The sequence below is a fragment of the Artibeus jamaicensis genome, unplaced genomic scaffold (genome assembly GCF_021234435.1).
Source record: "Artibeus jamaicensis isolate MK-2021 breed Jamaican fruit bat unplaced genomic scaffold, CSHL_Jam_final contig_729, whole genome shotgun sequence".
Lineage (NCBI taxonomy): Eukaryota > Metazoa > Chordata > Mammalia > Chiroptera > Phyllostomidae > Artibeus > Artibeus jamaicensis.
Window position 1 is genome coordinate 7,991,387 of NW_026521939.1, and position 18,195 is coordinate 8,009,581.

An 18,195-nucleotide genomic window follows, 5' to 3' on the forward strand; every position below is an offset into this window, starting at 1 on the left:
GATGTAATGGCTTATCTGAAGTCACAGAGCTGGTAAAGTTGGAGCTGGGACTCACATCCACTGGGTTCCAAGCCTCTGACTCTTTCTCACATTATCCTCTAATGTGCACCCCATCCCTCAGCAGCCTGTCTAGAAGATTCTCACCTGGAGAATGCTGCCATCAAAACCTGGGGTACAGGCTGGGTCTGTCACATTGATTATTGCCTATGGCTTCACCAGGCAGATGCACCTGGGAGCTGTCTTAGCTGTGTCACGTGAGTTAGTCCCAGGGAAAACCAGGGGTCACAGAAAGCAGTCAGGAGCCATCCTCCCATCTTCTGAAACATAACTCAGCTCTCTGACCACTTCTGTGGGTCTTTCTAGATAGAGAGACGGCTTCTCTCAGCAGGTGGGACCATATTGCTCTGACAGTGAAGGGGTTGAGGGAAGTACTCAGAATCTCAAGGGGAAAGAGAGAAGCTCATTAGAAGAAAATACCAAATAACTATTCTTTTTTTAATCTCAAATTAAAGCAGATACATCTCAAAAAAGGAGAAGAAATTGAAAATTTGAAAAAAACTTAAAGGACACTATTTTCATCATACCAACAACAGGAAGAAAAAGCACAGATCTTGGCTAATTCAAACATACAGAAAATGCCCCAATTTTCACTCATGGTAGCACAGTCCCTCTAGGTCAAAGAATAAAATTATTCTATTACTAAATTGGGTGAAAAAGCATAGTTTAATATAAAATGTTCCAAAGCACTGTGCTGTAAGAAATATACGTACATTTGAATAATTTCCACACCCAGCCTCTCTGGAAGCAATGAGGAGATGGGGCTTCTTGGCAGGTGAACATCCAGCCACACAGGACACAGAGAAGGAAACTAAAGACAAGGCTGCAGGAAGGTGGGAAATGGTGCGATGTCATGCAGCCTGGGGTTGAGAGTATCAGAGAAAGAGATGTTCAAACACACAACTTTTCTATTGACCTCTCATTGGAGGCCAAAGTGGAAACTGTCTCTAGGAAACTGTAAGAAAAATGCAGCAGGGTTGAGGTTGTCACAGTTCCTTGAGTATCTCTGTGGGTTAAACTCTTCCTCACTGTGGGTAACTGATGGAGCCACTATTATCAGAGTCCACAATTAATTATATATACTGCCCACAAGTTATGCCAAAGTCTACAGCAGCTGCTGCATTCACTTCACAAACCCTTTCTTGGGCTGGCTTCCCATCATCCTTGAGAGGAGCAGATCAGATCCTTCAGGCTTGATCTGATTGTTCCTTTTTGGTACAACTGCCAAACTCTAGAAGCAGGAGTTGAGAGGGGGGACCACAAATCACAAAGTCACTGATTCCCTCTTGCCTACTATTTAGCATGAATCAAGAGTTCTTCCCTTGAGTTATTATTCAGTAGAAGTAAACAGCTATGTTTTAAGTATGGAAGAAAGCGTAGTGGAAAACAAGAGACATATAGATGGACATGCCTGTATTTTAGCTACCCAGGAGTCTGTAAGTCACTCAGTCCCTAGATAGATTTAAATGCCATGGTCATCAGGACTCTCTTCCATCCCTAGTAACCAAAACCCAACTCCATGTTGAGCAAATTCACACACAAACACACAAAGGATATATGGAGAGGGGTAAGAACAAAGTTCAAGAGACTGGCCCCAAAGTGTCAATATGTCATGTCTCTCTGTCCCCTGGGTTCTACCTTGTTCTATGATAAATTCACTCTCAAGATAATGTCCCCGTATGGTGGGAGTGCTGGTCCCCTGAAACTGCTCCTTCTATCCCAGGATCTATGTTTATTCCTCAAAAAAAAAATCTAATTGATCATGTATATACTTCATGCCTACCATTAATCAGAAGGGATTTTTCTGATTGACCTGCTTGGGGCTCATGATTTGATTGATAGCTTCAGGATGTAAGTAGGGGTAATCTACCAAAAGAATTAATAATAGGTGGTCCTTTTATGCCAACTTTGTTTGTCAAGAGCTGACTCTGGTATCATGAGCATTCATTGATACCTCCTCTCAAACTTCATGTATGACTATTTGGAAAAGTGTCCAATAATCTTGAGCCAGAGAGACAAGATTAGTGTGATGCCTTGTCACTGGTCTCATCCATTTAAGAGACATTATCAGACTTCCGACTGAATTTTAATATTTCTCCAGGGCTCCTACAAGAAGGCCATATCTGACCTCTCAGGCTGAGTTCAGGTGAGGTGTGGTTTCTTCATTGCTGCTGCTGATGGTGTGCTATGTCACTTCCCACAGGGCATTTACAGCTGTATTCATGGGGTGCATATTGAAGAAAAAAAGAAGTCACCAGACTTCAATCTGAGCGGGTCACAGAGCAACATGTTAAAACTCTTTCGGTCAGCCAAAGACATCTCCAACATGTCCAACATGAACTCAAGAATGGATTCTCCCAAAAGAGCTGCTGACCTCATCCAAAGAGGTTCCCTCATCATGGACATGGTTTCAGACAAAGGAAATTTGATATATTCAGACAACAGGTCCTTTCAGGGAAAAGATAGCATATTTGGGGACAACATGAATGAACTCCAAACATTTGTGGCCAATAGACACAAGGATAACCTCAATAACTATGTGTTCCAGGGTCAGCACCCTTTGACTCTCAATGAGTCCAATCCTAACACAGTGGAGGTGGCTGTGAGCACAGAACCCAAAGGGAACTCCAGACCCAGGCAGCTTTGGAAGAAATCCGTGGAATCTATACGTCAAGATTCAGTGACCCAGAACCCAGTCTCCCAGAGAAATGAAGGGACAGTGGAGAATAGGACCCACTCCCTAAAGAGTCCTAGGTACCTTCCAGAAGAGGTGGCTCACTCAGACATTTCAGAAACTTCGAGTCGGGCCACATGCCACAGGGAACCCGACACCAGTAAGAACCACAAGACCAAGGACAACTTCAAAATGTCAGTGGCCTCCAAGTACCCCAAGGATTGCAGTGAGGCTGAGAGGTCCTACTTGAAGACAAAAGCAAGCTCCCCCAGGGACAAGATCTATACCATTGATGGTGAGAAGGAGCCAAGTTTCCACCTAGATCCCCCCCAGTTTGTTGAAAACATGGCCCTTCCTGAGAATGTGGACTTCCCAGATGCCTACCAGGATCACAACGAGAATTTCCGCAAGGGGGACTCCACGCTGCCCATGAACAGGAACCCTCTGCACAATGAAGATGGGCTTCCTAACAATGACCAGTATAAACTCTACTCCAAGCACTTCACCTTGAAAGACAAAAGTTCCCCTCTCAGTGAGGGCAGTGACCGTTACCGGCAGAACTCCACACACTGCAGGAGCTGCCTTTCCAACCTGCCCACCTATTCAGGACATTTCACCATGAGGTCTCCCTTCAAGTGTGATGCCTGCCTACGGATGGGGAATCTCTATGACATCGATGAAGACCAGATGCTTCAGGAGACAGGTAATCCAGCCACCCAGGAAGAGGCCTACCGGCAGGACTGGGCACAAAACAACACCTTCCAGTTCCAAAAGAACAAGCTAAAAATTAGCCGTCAGCATTCCTACGATAACATCCTTGACAAACCTAGGGAGATGGACCTTAGCAGGCCCTCTCGGAGCATAAGCCTCAAGGACAGGGAACGTCTTCTGGAGGGAAATCTATACGGGAGTCTTGTTAGTGTCCCCTCCAGCAAACTCTTGGGGAACAAAAGCTCCCTCTTCCCTCAGGGTCTGGAGGACAGCAAGCGGAGCAAGTCTCTCTTGCCAGACCACACCTCTGATAACCCTTTCCTCCACTCCTATGGGGATGACCAACGCTTAGTCATTGGGAGATGCCCCTCGGACCCTTATAAACACTCCTTGCCATCCCAGACAGTGAATGACAGCTACCTTCGATCGTCCTTGAGGTCAACGGCATCATACTGTTCCAGGGACAGTAGAGGCCACAACGATGTGTATATTTCCGAGCATGTTATGCCTTATGCTGCAAATAAGAATAATATGTACTCTACCCCTAGGGTTTTGAATTCCTGCAGCAATAGACGTGTGTACAAGAAAATGCCTAGTATTGAATCTGACGTTTAAAACCTTCCTTTAATGTTTTATCTATAGGGAAACATACAGTGGCCAACGCTCTGGAGGGAAAATGTTGGATGTCCAATAGTGCCCTGCAAAGAGGAAGAGGATTTAGGAAGGCATTTTTTGTTGGCTCTTTTGCACATGGCTACATGCCATAGTCTTCCACTCAAAGAATATTGTGAGGTGCGTGCTGAGAATGGTAGATATGAGATAGATGAATCCTTAACCAAAAATAATAAATAAAAGGGCAGGTCTCCTGGACATGCCCACTAGGTATGTTGGCAGTAATGATGTCAATGGATGTCAATGGTGATGTTGTGATTTCCTATATTCCAAATTCTATTAAGTCAGTCCACCATGTGATTTTTCTCATCAGAAATGCCTAATGGTTTCTCTAATACAGAATAAGCAATATGGTATGCATGTAAATCTGACACAGACCAAATAAATCTGCACTACAGTGAGATTGATATGTGCAAGGGATTAGGAAGTTTGGCTTTGTAACCGTTTCAGCTTTACTGTCATGCCTTCCATCACAGCCCACGCCCAAGCCCAGGACTCCAGGCTCCCCCAAAGAATAGCAAATCAGTGGGTTTCATGCTAACTATGGTACCTTCATTATAGTCCATTTCCAAGATACATCTGGAGTAAAAGGCCAGAAGGGCCCTCAGGCATAGAACTACAAGAATCTCTTTGGCTGTCCATTTGCGTGTTTCACCAACACTCTCACCTTTGGCATTAATGGTCTTGATTAGAGCTGCGTAAACTAACACATGTATGTCTTCAATATCTAAGTGTGGATCTTCTGTCTATGACATAGTGGCCATTGTAGTTTATCTTGAAGACTCCTGTGTACATAAGTTTGCATTTCCTCCCTTCTGGTGTTGACTCAGGGTTGTATAGTATCCGTTACCCCTTTCCTCCCAGAGTAACCGTAGCTCATTCAGTTGCCGAACAGCCATGGTGGTATCTAATTAACTGTGTGTTGCTGTTCCCAGGGTTGTTAATGTGGTGGCACGCACCAACAGCCATATGTGTGCTGTGATCTGTAAGAAGTCCAATGCCATCTGTCTGCAGAAGGCTAGTGTGGTTTTAGGTTTATGTTTTTTAACGTCATGAAATTTAGTTGGACACTTGTTTCCACCCCAGCCTCCTCAAATCAAAAACCTTCAAAACACGAGAGACACTCAAACATCTGCCCTGAGCATCCTCCAAATTATGGATAAACATCAGTGGGACAAGTGATTTCTCTCTTCTGAAATATTCACTCTGTTGGAGCCTGTTTCACTAACACCAACAGAGGCAGATGAAAAATTCCTCAAAGCATTTGTCATTTTCTAGTTCCTTCCATTATCCCATTTTTTACTCAAACCTGTGCATGTATGATGTGAAATGATAATCATTTAACATATTTGGGGGAAGAGGGAGGTTCTTTATCCCCGGGGATCTCTCATCACTGTGCCTGGCACATGCCAAGTGCCTAAATACATAAAGACCATTGTTATGATACTTTATCAGACCAGAATTTTCTAGTTTAAAGATTAAATATTATAAAAAACACAAACAATATTAAACATTTTATATGTTAATCTAATAATTACTGTATTTTAAATCTATTACTACCCCTGAAATATTTGGGAGAAGTAGCCATCAGTTTTTTCAGAGTGCCTCGGTCTGTTTTGTGATGTGCTGCAGAAACCCTAAGCTAATGTACACCAGCCTGACCATTGTTTCCTCCTGAGTTTTGCTTTAGGTTCTTAGAAAAGGGGATGGAGTGGCATGTTGAAAAGTTATCTTGTTCCCTTCATTAATGGTGAGCTCTATTTTGTAGGTAGTGCTTTCCTGTGAGTGGGCAGGTGCCGGGAATAATTGTCTTTGAGTGTAAGGATTCATTGAATGGCTCCATCTCTGGGGAAGTGCACCTGACTTACAATATTCCCACAATGATGAAAACTGGTTGTAGTAACTCTCAGTCAGTAGTAGAGAGGCAGAGAAAGGCAATGGGTGAGGAAGTCTCGTCATTTTTGAGATAGAAAGGAAGAAGGGACTGACTAGATGTGGATAACAAATATACTTGAACACTGTATTTTGTATTTGAACACTGAATAATGCAACTTTTGCTGCCTGTAGGCCCAATAATGGAGGAGCCTAGATTAAAGGACTTTGAATAGTCACTCCAATTTCCCATCTTAGGCATACCATTGATTCTATCATCTTTTAGAACATTCTGCCTTTGACCTTCCATTGCATCCCAGACCTATCTTCACTCAGTCAGGATCACCTTCATTTACCCACAAGTTTGGTATGTCTTAACATGAAAAGAATTTAAAAGTCTCCCCAGAATACGGAGCAGTGGTATGTCACTAATCCAGTAAGGCTTTGTCTTTCTCCAGTGTCCTCAAAATGCATGGGGTTGCCAAATGTAACAGAGATCTTCAGGGAGAGTGCAAATTACATGTGGAATGATTCTATAACTGAAAAGGCCTTCTAATAACAGCATTATTCCTGTTATTAACTTCATACTTTTCTGGGTAAGAAACTAAAAGTGTGACTTTTAGAAGAACCAATAGTAATATACCAAAAAATATATACTTCCTTCATACCCAAAAGTTTTCTAAAAAATAAATAGTCAGAATTTGTTGCTATATAATAAATACCTAATTTCCCTCCTACATTCATTTACTGATTCTTAATTGGGATGATCCAAAATATAAGAAAATTGACCATGGACCAGATGGTCAATTTTCAAGTGAAAGGTGATGTTTGGAGCTCTTCAGAGGTAATTCACATCTGGTAAGTTCTTTGGGAAAAGAATATCAGGAGTACACTGCCCAACAGTACAGTATGCCTACAGTACAGGAGGTGACAAAAATGAAATAGAAAGCCCTGAACTATGGATCCATCCCAAAGGACTCTGCGACTTTAGATTTGTTCATGCCAAGGAGCCAGAATCTCTGAACCCAATTTCGTGCCTGAGTTATACCTGACTCAGGTCAGAGCTGGCATTGTAATGCTGTCTCATTAACTTTATATGATTGTCTCCTTTTGAGAAGGGCCCAACTGATATACCTGAATGCAAATGCTCATGTTCTTGCCCATGTGTAACAGTACATACATGCAATGAATTTAAAATACTCTATGTTAAAGAGGACAGTCTTCTAGGGCATAAATTCTCTCCTGGGAAAATTGTGCATTTGTGGAAAATAGTTTTGCTTATTATCCCATACTCAGGTTATTAGGTCATGGCTGGCTTCAATTTTCTGAGAAGGCATGTTCCTGATAAATCTATTTTTTCTGCCAGTGAGGCTTCCATGGGAGGTGTGAGATTATAATCTCCCCACACGTTACTCTTCTGTCCTTTGCAAATCGCACTGTGTGATTATAGCCAGCACCATGACCGGGTATCTCATGGAGTGTACTTTGTTTTCTCTTCCCTGCTTCACAGGGAGCCTGAGCAGTGTTCATACTTAGCTTTTCTGATGAAAGCATTAAAATTCACCCATTGCTGCAAAATCAGTCAAATCAATTCATGCTTATTTTCAGGGGAGAAAAAAGAAAATTACACCTTGTTTACAAATGAAATAGTTTCACTTAAATGGGACTCTAGCCAAGGCAGTTAATTAGTCAAAAGATCCACGGCAGGCACACATTGTTTATTCTATTTGATATGTCTAGTGCTGATGTGTATTTAATATTCTGCATCCTTCTCAGGAAATGACAAATGCCCTGAATTCTTTGCAAATAGAATTGCTAATGAAAAAGGAAAAAAAGTTGGTGTTAATTAAATGGTGATTAAAAATTTATCTTCTTTAAACCTAAAAAGTGCAGCTTTAATAATCAGTTGTCATATCAATAAATACGTTACACTGAAATCCCTTGCAGTTTGAGACCTAAATAAATACTTATTTGAGAAACCTAAATATCTTTCAGAAGAGCTGAATTACTCGTTAACTTGATGTACATCTCTGTACTGTTTCTTTGTGCATTGCTCTTGTACATGAATCCTTGAAGAGAGGACATGAGCTGTCTTTGGAATGGACTCTGCTTTTGTATTAACCATGGATATAATACACATAATTGGACTGCAAGGTAAAAACGCAAAATGAAACTGAGTAGGTAGAAGCTAAACTTATTGGTTGATATTCAATATGAATTAAAAGTCCTCTATAAAGGTAATTTCCATTCCAAAAGCATTGTTTATTTTCACTTGAGACAAAATGAGGCATTTCTGGATACCCCATCTTCTTTTGGTCAACAGTGTTGAAAGTGCTTAATGAGAGGTAAAGTGGGGCCTATACTTGAAAAGTTCTTCCAGTATGCCATTGATCTTTCCCTTTTGATCCCTTTCCATTGTACTGTGTTCAAATCTAATTGTATCACATGAGGTCAGCTTGCCACTGGATAGAGACCGGAGATAATCAAATGCACTTATCCTGTGAATACAAATGTTTGTGTACACATGTATATACTATACATGCTTGATTTCTACAATTCACATGTAAGTGTACTATACAAATAAAATTGTACATAATGTAAAGTTTATGTTAAAAATTGAATGGTAATAATGGTATTAACACATGGAAAACCCATTCTGGTTACTGATGGGATGATACTTCTGTAGAGAGGGCACTATCTTTTAAAAATCTCACTTCTAGGAAGGGTGACAGAGCCCAGTGGGATTTGGGTGTTGGTGTTCTTGACCCCTTCTTTAAAAATGTATCTGGAGTTAGGGGTATGGAATATATTCTGCTCACATTTGCTTCTGAAGACAATACTGATAATGGACATGTATATGATTTCTGTAACCCCATCGAAGAGCATATTTCCTATTAAATTCCTTATCCTCTTTCCCCACCCTCACTCTTTCTGTGGCCAGAATTACCCTCAGTAGAGTATCAGTGAAAGGTGCCTGCCCAGGAGAGCCTTAGAAAAACATAACTGAAAGAAATACACCAAGAGGTAGAGGAAGGGGTGGGAGGAGATGGAACACTAAGAGGAGATGAAATTCCCAAGGAGTCAGTAATCTATATGGTCTTCAGGTTGACAGTATCAGAGCCAGGTCCAGAACCTAAGACTTCATGGTCCAGTTCCCAGCTTGGTTCCCTTTACCATGCTGACTCATTTCTATGTTTCTCTTGGGGGCTCTCCTGAGTCCCTCTGGGATAAGAGCCAGGAACCTCATAGAATTGACCCATCTTTCTTTGCCTCTTGCCTTACACAGACCCAAGCACCTCTCTTTGAGTTTTGGTTTTTCTTTGAGATCCCCAGCACTTCCTGCCTCAGAGTCCTGGAAAAGAAAAAAACTTTTTTTCAAAGACCTATTTCCTGGGAGGAGTCAATGAATGCTATAGTTTAAAACCTCAAACCAAAGATGAAAGCTGGCAGTGATCATTGAGGTGATAGAGTTCTCTTCCTCATAAGCTAAGGATGAGTAAAGGACACTGATCAGCTGATAGCAATTCACTGAGTATCCACTCTCCTTTTAAGGCCAATTTGGGATTAAGGGGCTGCAAAGGAAATGGAAAATATAGTATCTTGCCATAGTAGCTTATGGTCTAGGCATTATGTTCCTTAATACAAAAGATAACCAAGGACACAGGAAATGCAAACAGAGTAAATGTAGAAACTAGAAATGATGAATAAAAGTTTTGCCAGAAAATAAAAATCTATCCGATTCCACAATCAAAGAAACAAAACACCCTCCCCTAGATCTGTAAGTAACTTTGGAGAATATAATTGGTGCTCCTCGGGATGCCCTTGGTTACTTGAACCTTCAAAGTTGGTATTTAGGAAGCCTAGGAGCATCTAAACAGGTGACTAAACTTGCCCTTCCACATTTTGCACAGACAGGCTCAGATCTGATTCCACTCAGTTCTCCAGCCTTTTCCTCCTTCCTGCTCTACTTTATATGTGCTTTAAGGAGAGGTTGGAAAAGTCCTCAAAGGGTTAGAAAATAGATAGTAATGTAAAAAAAAACTATTTCCTGAAAGCCTTTTTGTTTGGTTTTGTTTTTGACTTGTGAAGAGTACTTTTGATAGTTCAGGTTATAAATGTATCAGGGAAGGGAGCAGGGAAAGTTTCTTGTTGAGTCCCAAGTGCCTACTGTTGTGGCTGGTGAAAAAGAACACATCAGGTGCCCTGGAGAGAAAATGGGGCAGGGAAATTTCAGGAAAATGGCGGGTAGGGAGTGAGCTTATTTTTCTCTGTCCATCCTATTATTAAATTACTGGAATATTATATTTTTGCTTATTCCAAGTATATATATATATGCCTTGGGTCAGAAGTTAAACTTGGAAATATTAAAATATATCTATGTTGAGTATAGACAATATTCTAGGCCTATCCTAGAATGTGATTCTCCAAATAACCTTAGGCTGTAAGTCTGAGTGCTTTCATTTTAAAGATAAGGAAACTGGGCTCAAGTCCATCGCAGCCTCATCAATAAGAATTTTTTTAGTAAATCCCTAATGTTAGGCATATTCTTAAAGTGCCTGATCTGTTCCAGAGAGGTCAGAATAGAAGTCAGAAAGAGAGATATGCTGTTTAGAGGTCCCCGCGGCTCTCTTTTGAATTTCAGCCTCTGTTGTGAGGAAGTTAGTCAGTGTCCTCCCCTCCTTGTCTGGTTTGGGGTGCATTGAGAACTCCTGGGTAACTCAACTTCATTCTCAGTAGCTTCTGAGACGTGAATGCTGTTTGTGTCTCTCCCCTGTATGCTTGCACTCAGCATTTACTTTTCTGGTTCCCAGAGAGTTATTTTCTCTATTTAGCATGTGCCTAATCTTAAATATTCCCTCCCTTATTTTCCCAACAGACATCAGGGCTAATTCCATTAAATATATGCAAATAGTATGTCTTCACTTGTGTGTGGACACACACACATATGCACGTGCACACACTCTGCCTTGTAGCCCCCTCATTAAAGCTGTCCTAACAAAACATTTGGCCTATTTTCAAAAAGGTCATGTTATTTGCAAGTGACTGTCCCTTCTACTTTATCTATATTTTTGGTTATTTTTGCCAAGCAGACAGAATAAGGTTTGAGGTAAGACAGGAAATAAACTTTTACATAAATGACCAAGAACTTTGGTGGTCAGAATGACTGAAGGCCAGATAGTAGGATTGTTTTTCCTTCTCAGTCTTTTTCTTTTTTTTTTTTTTAATCACCTTAGAGTTACTTTCCTGGTCACTGACATTGAGATAACTATTGAATTAGTGAATGCTTGTTCAGTTTGTCTCTTTAAAGAGTGTCGAATTGGAATGTTTCCATTAGGTATTCTAGGATTTCAGAATGGCGTAGCACTTAATCCACTGGGTGGACAATGACACCAAGCTCGCACATTCTTTTTTTCTTGCCCCCTCTGTGTTGTAAGCCACACTGCTCTCTCCTGGCACTTTATATTTACTGTGAGAAGGAGCCCATTAAGTCCATTTTATAGATGAGGACACTGATCTGGAATCTGAGGAATGTTTTTCTGGAAGGTTCTGTGAATCAGTCAGTTGTCCTAATGTCCTCATCCCTGAGAAATTCTCTAGCTGTTTCAAGGTGATAGTAAAAAGTCTCTTAGGGCAAAAAGGTTATTATTACTTAACAGCTATTGGAGACCCAGTCATTGGGTCCACAGTGCATGACCACATTCTCCCAAGGATGTTGAACTGTGCAGAAACTGGAACACTCAAAAGAACAATTTGGCTAGTGGTATTTCTTCACTGGGGCCATATTTCAAAGCACACAACTCTCCAGGGAGCAGAAACCAAATTGTTTAAAATGGAGCCATTTCTCATTTTAACTTCTTCAAATAAGATGTCAGCAGTGTGCAGAAACAAACAGACAAAACTGAGATCATCACTGATAAATTCCTCTTATGGACCATATCCACGAAAAAATGAGTTTGCATTTTTGCAGTTCTAGAACATTCCTCATTAGCCATAGCCCTGGGTCATAACCTCTTCCACTTATTTCTTTCTTATCCCTTTGAGAAGGATTTAAGATGAGCCTTCAAAAGATATTGACATAACATGTAGCCAATACCACAGCTGCCTTTTAAATTAATAAGGTTAATTGTTCTCCAGCAACATAAGTTTGTCTCTGGCATTTTAAATACTCCTCATCGATCTGACATTTTGCTGTTTTAAGCTTTAAAGGGCTCAAATCAAAGACCATTCATAGCTGAACAAATAGTGAAGGTCCAGATATATAAAAACATGGTTGGTTTTTTCATGGAAACAATTATAACTTTTTGAATTCAATTAATATTTTTACATTAGTCACCTAAGACTTGCTGAATTATTTCTATTCTCAGTTAAGCTAATTTGAATAAATGAACACTACTGACTTTTAACCCTGTTTTTTTTTTAATTCTTAAATGTATTAGGTTTATAGCTCTGGGGCCATGACCACTAAGGAAATGTTCCAGTTTAGAAATTAAAGATTCAACAACTGTTGGGGTCAAATTCTGATGAGTTTGGGGAAGATGAATATGGCACTTGTGACGTTCATGTTTCCCATATTTTTCACTGGTAAAGGACGTCAAGTGCATTTTTTCAAATAAGAGGTAAGATCAAGAATAACTTTTTCATAGAAAATTCAGTAAACTCCTCATTATAGCTAATTACATGGCCAGAATTGGCTTAAACACCTTCTAAGCCTGAGAGTCCCCAAAGATCAACTGATCAACTCATCAAAGATCAACTGAAGAATCATCAGTTGTTTTTAACTGTGAATCTTAATCTTGTTCTTCCCTCTGCTAAAACATAGTTAAAATCATATACTTGCCAAATTATTTAATCAGGACATCTCAATGTTGTTTATCATAATGGAATATGTGCATATGTGTTTGTGTGTAGTATATATATTTCAAGCTGAATATTCAGAAAGAATTTGGTGAGTTAATTCGGTGGCTAGAATAAGAACTAGATCATTAAAATCATAATTAATGGCCTTCCTAGACAGAAAAGGAGAGTAAACTCTTGATCTTTCACTTGTGTTAGAAGACATTGCCTAAGACACAAGCTGGCCATTACCCACAAGAGAGAAATGGAATGAAGCAGCTTTTATGGTCCATGTCTGAGTCTATTTTAACCCAAAATGGATGGGATTGAGCTTTATATAAAGGGTTTCCATTCGCAGCTACATTCAAACACAATCCAAAACCCACATCAGAACTGGCTTGATCTCTTGTATGGTGGAGCCCAAAGCAAGCTGTGTGCTCTACTCAATGGTTTCCATTTGGGAATAGATGTTCATGTACCAATCACAGCAGCTTATACCTGTCATTTTAATCCATTGCATGAGGAAGTGCTACTAACTGTATTAAATATTTCCAAGGATAGCTACTAAATTACATGTTTGCTTAACACCTTTCTATGATAGAGGAAGTATATACTATGGTTGTCTTCTTGTAGTATGTCTTTTATTTTTGTTCAATGTGTTATCAACTGTTTTAAGGAATGGGGTTTGAAATGTGTGTGCAAACTGATCTGTATATAACTCCCAAGACAATGAAAGTGCCCGGTCCTATGGTGTAAAAATGTAAATACAGGAAAATTTCATTTTTCTAATAAAGATAATTTCTGCCAATTGATATGAAAATAAGAAACAGTGTTGTGGTCTTTGTTGTCATCATTGCTGCAGCAGTGGGCATCACCGATGAGTCAGGCAGGCTTATCATTACAAGCGGAAATAACTTGATTTCTCCCCTTTGTGCACTTAAGGGGTTTAGAGGAAAGCATGGAATTGGGAAGAATCCATGTTTAAGCTCCAGAATTTTACTGACATTCTCTGCCACTGTTCCTTAACTGGACCTCATCTTCCTGTGCAGTTCCCACACTTACAGTCTTGACTCTGGATAATGTTGAACTTTACCAAGCCCTGTGGATTGTGATTCTGGAAAAAAAGGTAATGGTTAAAGACCTTCCCTCCTTTTTTGTGTTCCAAGAAATAGCATATACTGTAAAGAACCACTCTTCTTTATGTGACTTAGATATGACTCATGGATGCCTCCTTGTTTACCAAGGCCAGACATAGAAGCCCCCCTCACCAAATTCCCTTTTTTTTTTCCTGCATAAATGATTGGCTGAACTCGTGGTCCCACTAATCACTGGGAACAAAATGCTTGTTGACCAAGTGCTGGTTAAGCTTCTCTCCTCCTGCATTCCTGACTTTGGCCCACCTTCAGTCTGAACTGGCACACAACCTCTCCTTAACAGCCCCTCCCGGGGATAGGCTGGCCTCACATTCTCTGATCTTCTGTCAAATAATGCTGCTCCTGTTCATCTCACATCTCACCTGTTCTTTCTAGCTTTGTTTGCTTCTCCCTATAAAAGAAAAACTCTTTTTTGCCTAACCCTTGAGACACTTGCAGAGCATTCTCTCTACATCAATAGTCCTCTTATTGTTATCATATATTTCTCCCCTTGAGGTAATTGTTCTGGACAAAGTCACTCCTTACTAAAGCCAGATTTAATTTTTATTTGGCAATCCCCATCGTCAAATCAACTGACATTTCTAAAACCAAAATATGACCATGTTCATTCTACCTCTCCTTTATTTAAAGCCTTTAACTTAAAACAGTGACCCCCAGGAAAGGCCCAGACTTATGACCCATGAGCACAGAAAGTTTTCCAGTGTCTTCTATACCCCCTTTTTAAAAAGATTTTATTTCCTTATCCTTAGAGGGGAAGGGAAGGAGACAGGGAGAGAAACATCAATGTATGGTTGCCTTTTGTGCGTCCCCTGCTGGGAACTGGCCTGCAGGGAACCGGCCTGCAACCCAGGAATGTGCCCTGACTGGGAATAGAACCACGATTGCCTGGTTCGCAAGCCCGTGCTCAATCCACTGAGCTACACCAGCCAGGTTCTGTACCCCTTTCTACCATGTTACTTATGCTGTGTTAGAGATCTTTCTGCTCCTCTGCAAAGAAAGACACCAAACACTCTCATTTTCCCATGCCTTCACTCATGCTCTTCTCTCCTCCAGGACTGCTGGTCTCCTCCACGTCTTCTTGTCAACTGTTAATCCTCCTTCAAAATGTATTGTCAGTAGAAACCTCTTCTCAGTCTTTCCAAGCCCTCCCCTAGCTTTAAGTATTCATGATGCTTAAAGTCTACTGAATATCTGCCTATTTCATTTTCTTGATTCCAAATGTTCTTTATTATAAGATGCAGTCCTAATTTAAGAGTGGCCTTTGGGTGATAAAAGGAAAGGAAGAAGTGAAGGAAGGAATAAAGAAAGGAAGATAGTCTATATTAAATATACATTCATGAAGTAAGAAGTTTCAGAAGCAGAGATAACAACTGACTGATCTTGCTTCTTGTACACACTCCCATCAAATAATTTGGCAGCTTTACTGTATGTTTTATGTGTACTATCTTAGAATGTGAGCTTTTCCAGAAAGAGGCCATAGTATTTTTCACCTTTGAGTCCTAGCACCCCACCCAGCATCTGACACAATGAGGGCACTTACTAAACATTTGTGGATAGGTAGAAGGATGGCTGGGTGAAAGAGTGGTAGATGTTGAATGGGTGCATGCCACGATGGGTAGATAGGGAATCTGTTTTTGGTTTACCTCACTCTCTACCTAATCTACAATATCTCACCCAGTCCTTTTACTTTAAATGCCATTGACAATCCCGCCCCTCATTTTTTAAATTTGGATTTAACCACCCTTGTAAGCTCTAGACTCACATATGCATATCTATATTTTAGATCTACACCTAGAGATGTTAAACACATCCAAAACCTTTAAAAAATACTCTTGACCACCTGCCAACACACACAGAAATCTGATCTTCTCCAAGATTCCTCATCTCAGGAAATAGAACTGCTACTGACTTGGCTTCTCAGGCCAAATACCTATTCATCCATCACTCCTCTTTCGCCCCTCAGATCCAACCTAATGGCCAGCTCTGCCTTGGTGATCTGTAAAATGCATTCAGAATCCCTCTGCTTCTCATCACTTCTGTCACTGTCACCCAGCCCACCACCTCCCATTTATATTACTGTAGTAGCTTTCTAATCCATCCACCTTCTTTCCCTGTTGCCTTCATGTGCATCCATTCTCTAGAAAGAAGCCAGGGTAATCTTTTAAAAATGTTAATTAGAATATATTCCTCACCTTCTCTCAAGCTTTTAGTACCTTTCCATTATGGTCAGAATAAAATCAAAACTCTCCCTATTTTAACCTCATGTCCCAAACTCCTGCTACACTACACTCGCCAAGAAAAAGAATACATTTTTTCCTTTTTTTCTTGCCTCATTCCCTGTCTTTGGAGCCTCTTCTCATTCCAAGTCTTTTCTCTCTTCTTCTGGAGCTATTAAAAGTGGGCCATTTTCAATACATTTTCCATTAACCGAAGTGGCACTAAATACCGTTGCTGCTAGGAAACTAATCAGCAATTTGTGAGATGCCTTTACATTCATGTAGCCCCATTTGGGGGCATAATTATTTCCTAATTAGGAGCAATTTATACTCAGGACTTGGGACATTTGCTTCTGCTAGTGACGTAGCTATCCACATGTTTCAGTTCTTTTTTTCTCCCCCAAGATTCTGCTGGCTGAAGCCAGATGACCAGACAGCCAAACAAACTTAATTAACATGCAGTTCCGGTCCTGTGGGAAGGAAAAATCTCTTACTTATCCGTCAAATTTGCTATAGGATAAAACAAAAAGTGTTTCTCTTGGAAGATTCTCTAGTCTTCTCCTAGAAATTGAGTGATTTACCTTATTTTCCAAGAGTTCTGCTGAAACTAACCCATCTTTGTAAAGAGCCCTGTAGAAATCTTTACAGCACTTCTATGTAACAGGGATTATAGTCTCCCTTTTACATATTTCGAAACCAAGGGTCAGAAAGCTGAAGTGAGCCAGGTGGTTGTGAAGCAGGGGTCAGGGGGTAAGCATGTGTCAGCCCAAGTTCACATCCCATGACCTTTTATCTCTATTTCTATGCTCACTATTACCTAGATTCCAATAGAGTATAGGACAGGAACTGCCTCTGTCCCTAATGCCTTATCCACTCTGCGTGTGTGTATACATATTATATATGTGTGTATATATAACTATAAAATAGAGTATTATATGTATGTATATAATATTCACCCAAGGATATGTTTACTGATTTTAGAGAGAGAAAGGGAAAGAGAGGGAGATAGAGAAACATTGATCTGAGAGAGAACCATCAGTCAGTTGCCTCCTGTATGTTCCCTGACTGGGGATCAAACCCACAGCCTATGTACATGCCCCAACCAAGAATGGAAACCACAACCTTTTGTGGTACTGAATGACATTCCAAGCAACAGAGCCACCCAGCCAGGGCTCCATAAATATTTTAAAATAAACATGTAACAGAAAGAGGAGCCAGACATTCTTGGGTTCTTGGCCACATCCTATAGCTTTGTGACCTTTGGCCAGTCACTCCAACTCTCTGATTCTTCTCATAGTCTTCTCATATATATCTGTAAAATGAGAATTTTCAGCTCCAAATCTGCCCTCTTCATAGGCTGTGCAGGGATATGATTAATCATACACTACAAAAGATAACTCCTTTTCCACTTTTTTTAGTTCCAAAATGTAGAAGTTGTGCTCAGGGTATGTCAAAAAAACCTGCCTTATGAAATGGAAGTCCATGCATTCATTACAGGGGATAGAGAGAGTCTTTCCATAGAATTAGAATGAGATGGTCCATGAATTAGAGGTGATGGATCAAGCCCTTCCCCTAAGGAAGCAGATAGAAAAGTGGCCACAGCTTTTTGTTTTGTTTTGTTTCCATGAGCTTTTTATGGTGCTGAAAGTTGTAGGCATATATATGTGCAAAGTATTCACTGCTCTCCTAAAACAGCAGATAGGAATGAGGTCCCAGTTTTTGCTTCTGGAATATCCAAAGTGCTCAAATTTCTTGGGATGTATATGCAAAGTTTGGTGCACTTCTGTTCAGCAAAAACTTCCACTCAGGCTGCATGCTGGCAGAAGCCAGGAGCAGACTGCTATGACTTTCCATTTGAAATTTTAAATTTTCTCTTGAGGTAGTGTCCAACTCTCTTCTATTTCCCACCACACACTGACATGCTAGGGTGTTTCAGAAGTTTTGTCTTTATCTTACCTTCCTCTCACTTAGTCTCTGTTCCTGCCCGAAGAGGAAGCAGCAGCCT

General features: G+C 40.5%; 1 protein-coding gene and 1 pseudogene across 2 annotated transcripts in view; both read left to right on the top strand.

The window, feature by feature from the left end:
- The window catches only part of GRIN2A (glutamate ionotropic receptor NMDA type subunit 2A), a 362,545-nt gene extending 358,488 nt beyond the window's left edge, over positions 1-4,057 (top strand). The window contains exons 12-13 of one of the 2 annotated variants that reach the window (XM_037134584.2): positions 2,261-3,432; positions 3,776-3,794. In XM_037134584.2, coding sequence (XP_036990479.2) covers positions 2,261-3,432; positions 3,776-3,794 — 1,191 coding nt within the window. Of the gene's footprint in view, positions 1-2,260 lie in introns of both variants that reach the window. The other variant, XM_037134583.2, reaches the window with a different exon arrangement.
- A 2,719-nt stretch (positions 4,058-6,776) lies between these two features.
- LOC119041354 (60S ribosomal protein L17-like) overlaps positions 6,777-18,195 on the top strand; it is a 34,975-nt pseudogene continuing 23,556 nt past the window's right edge.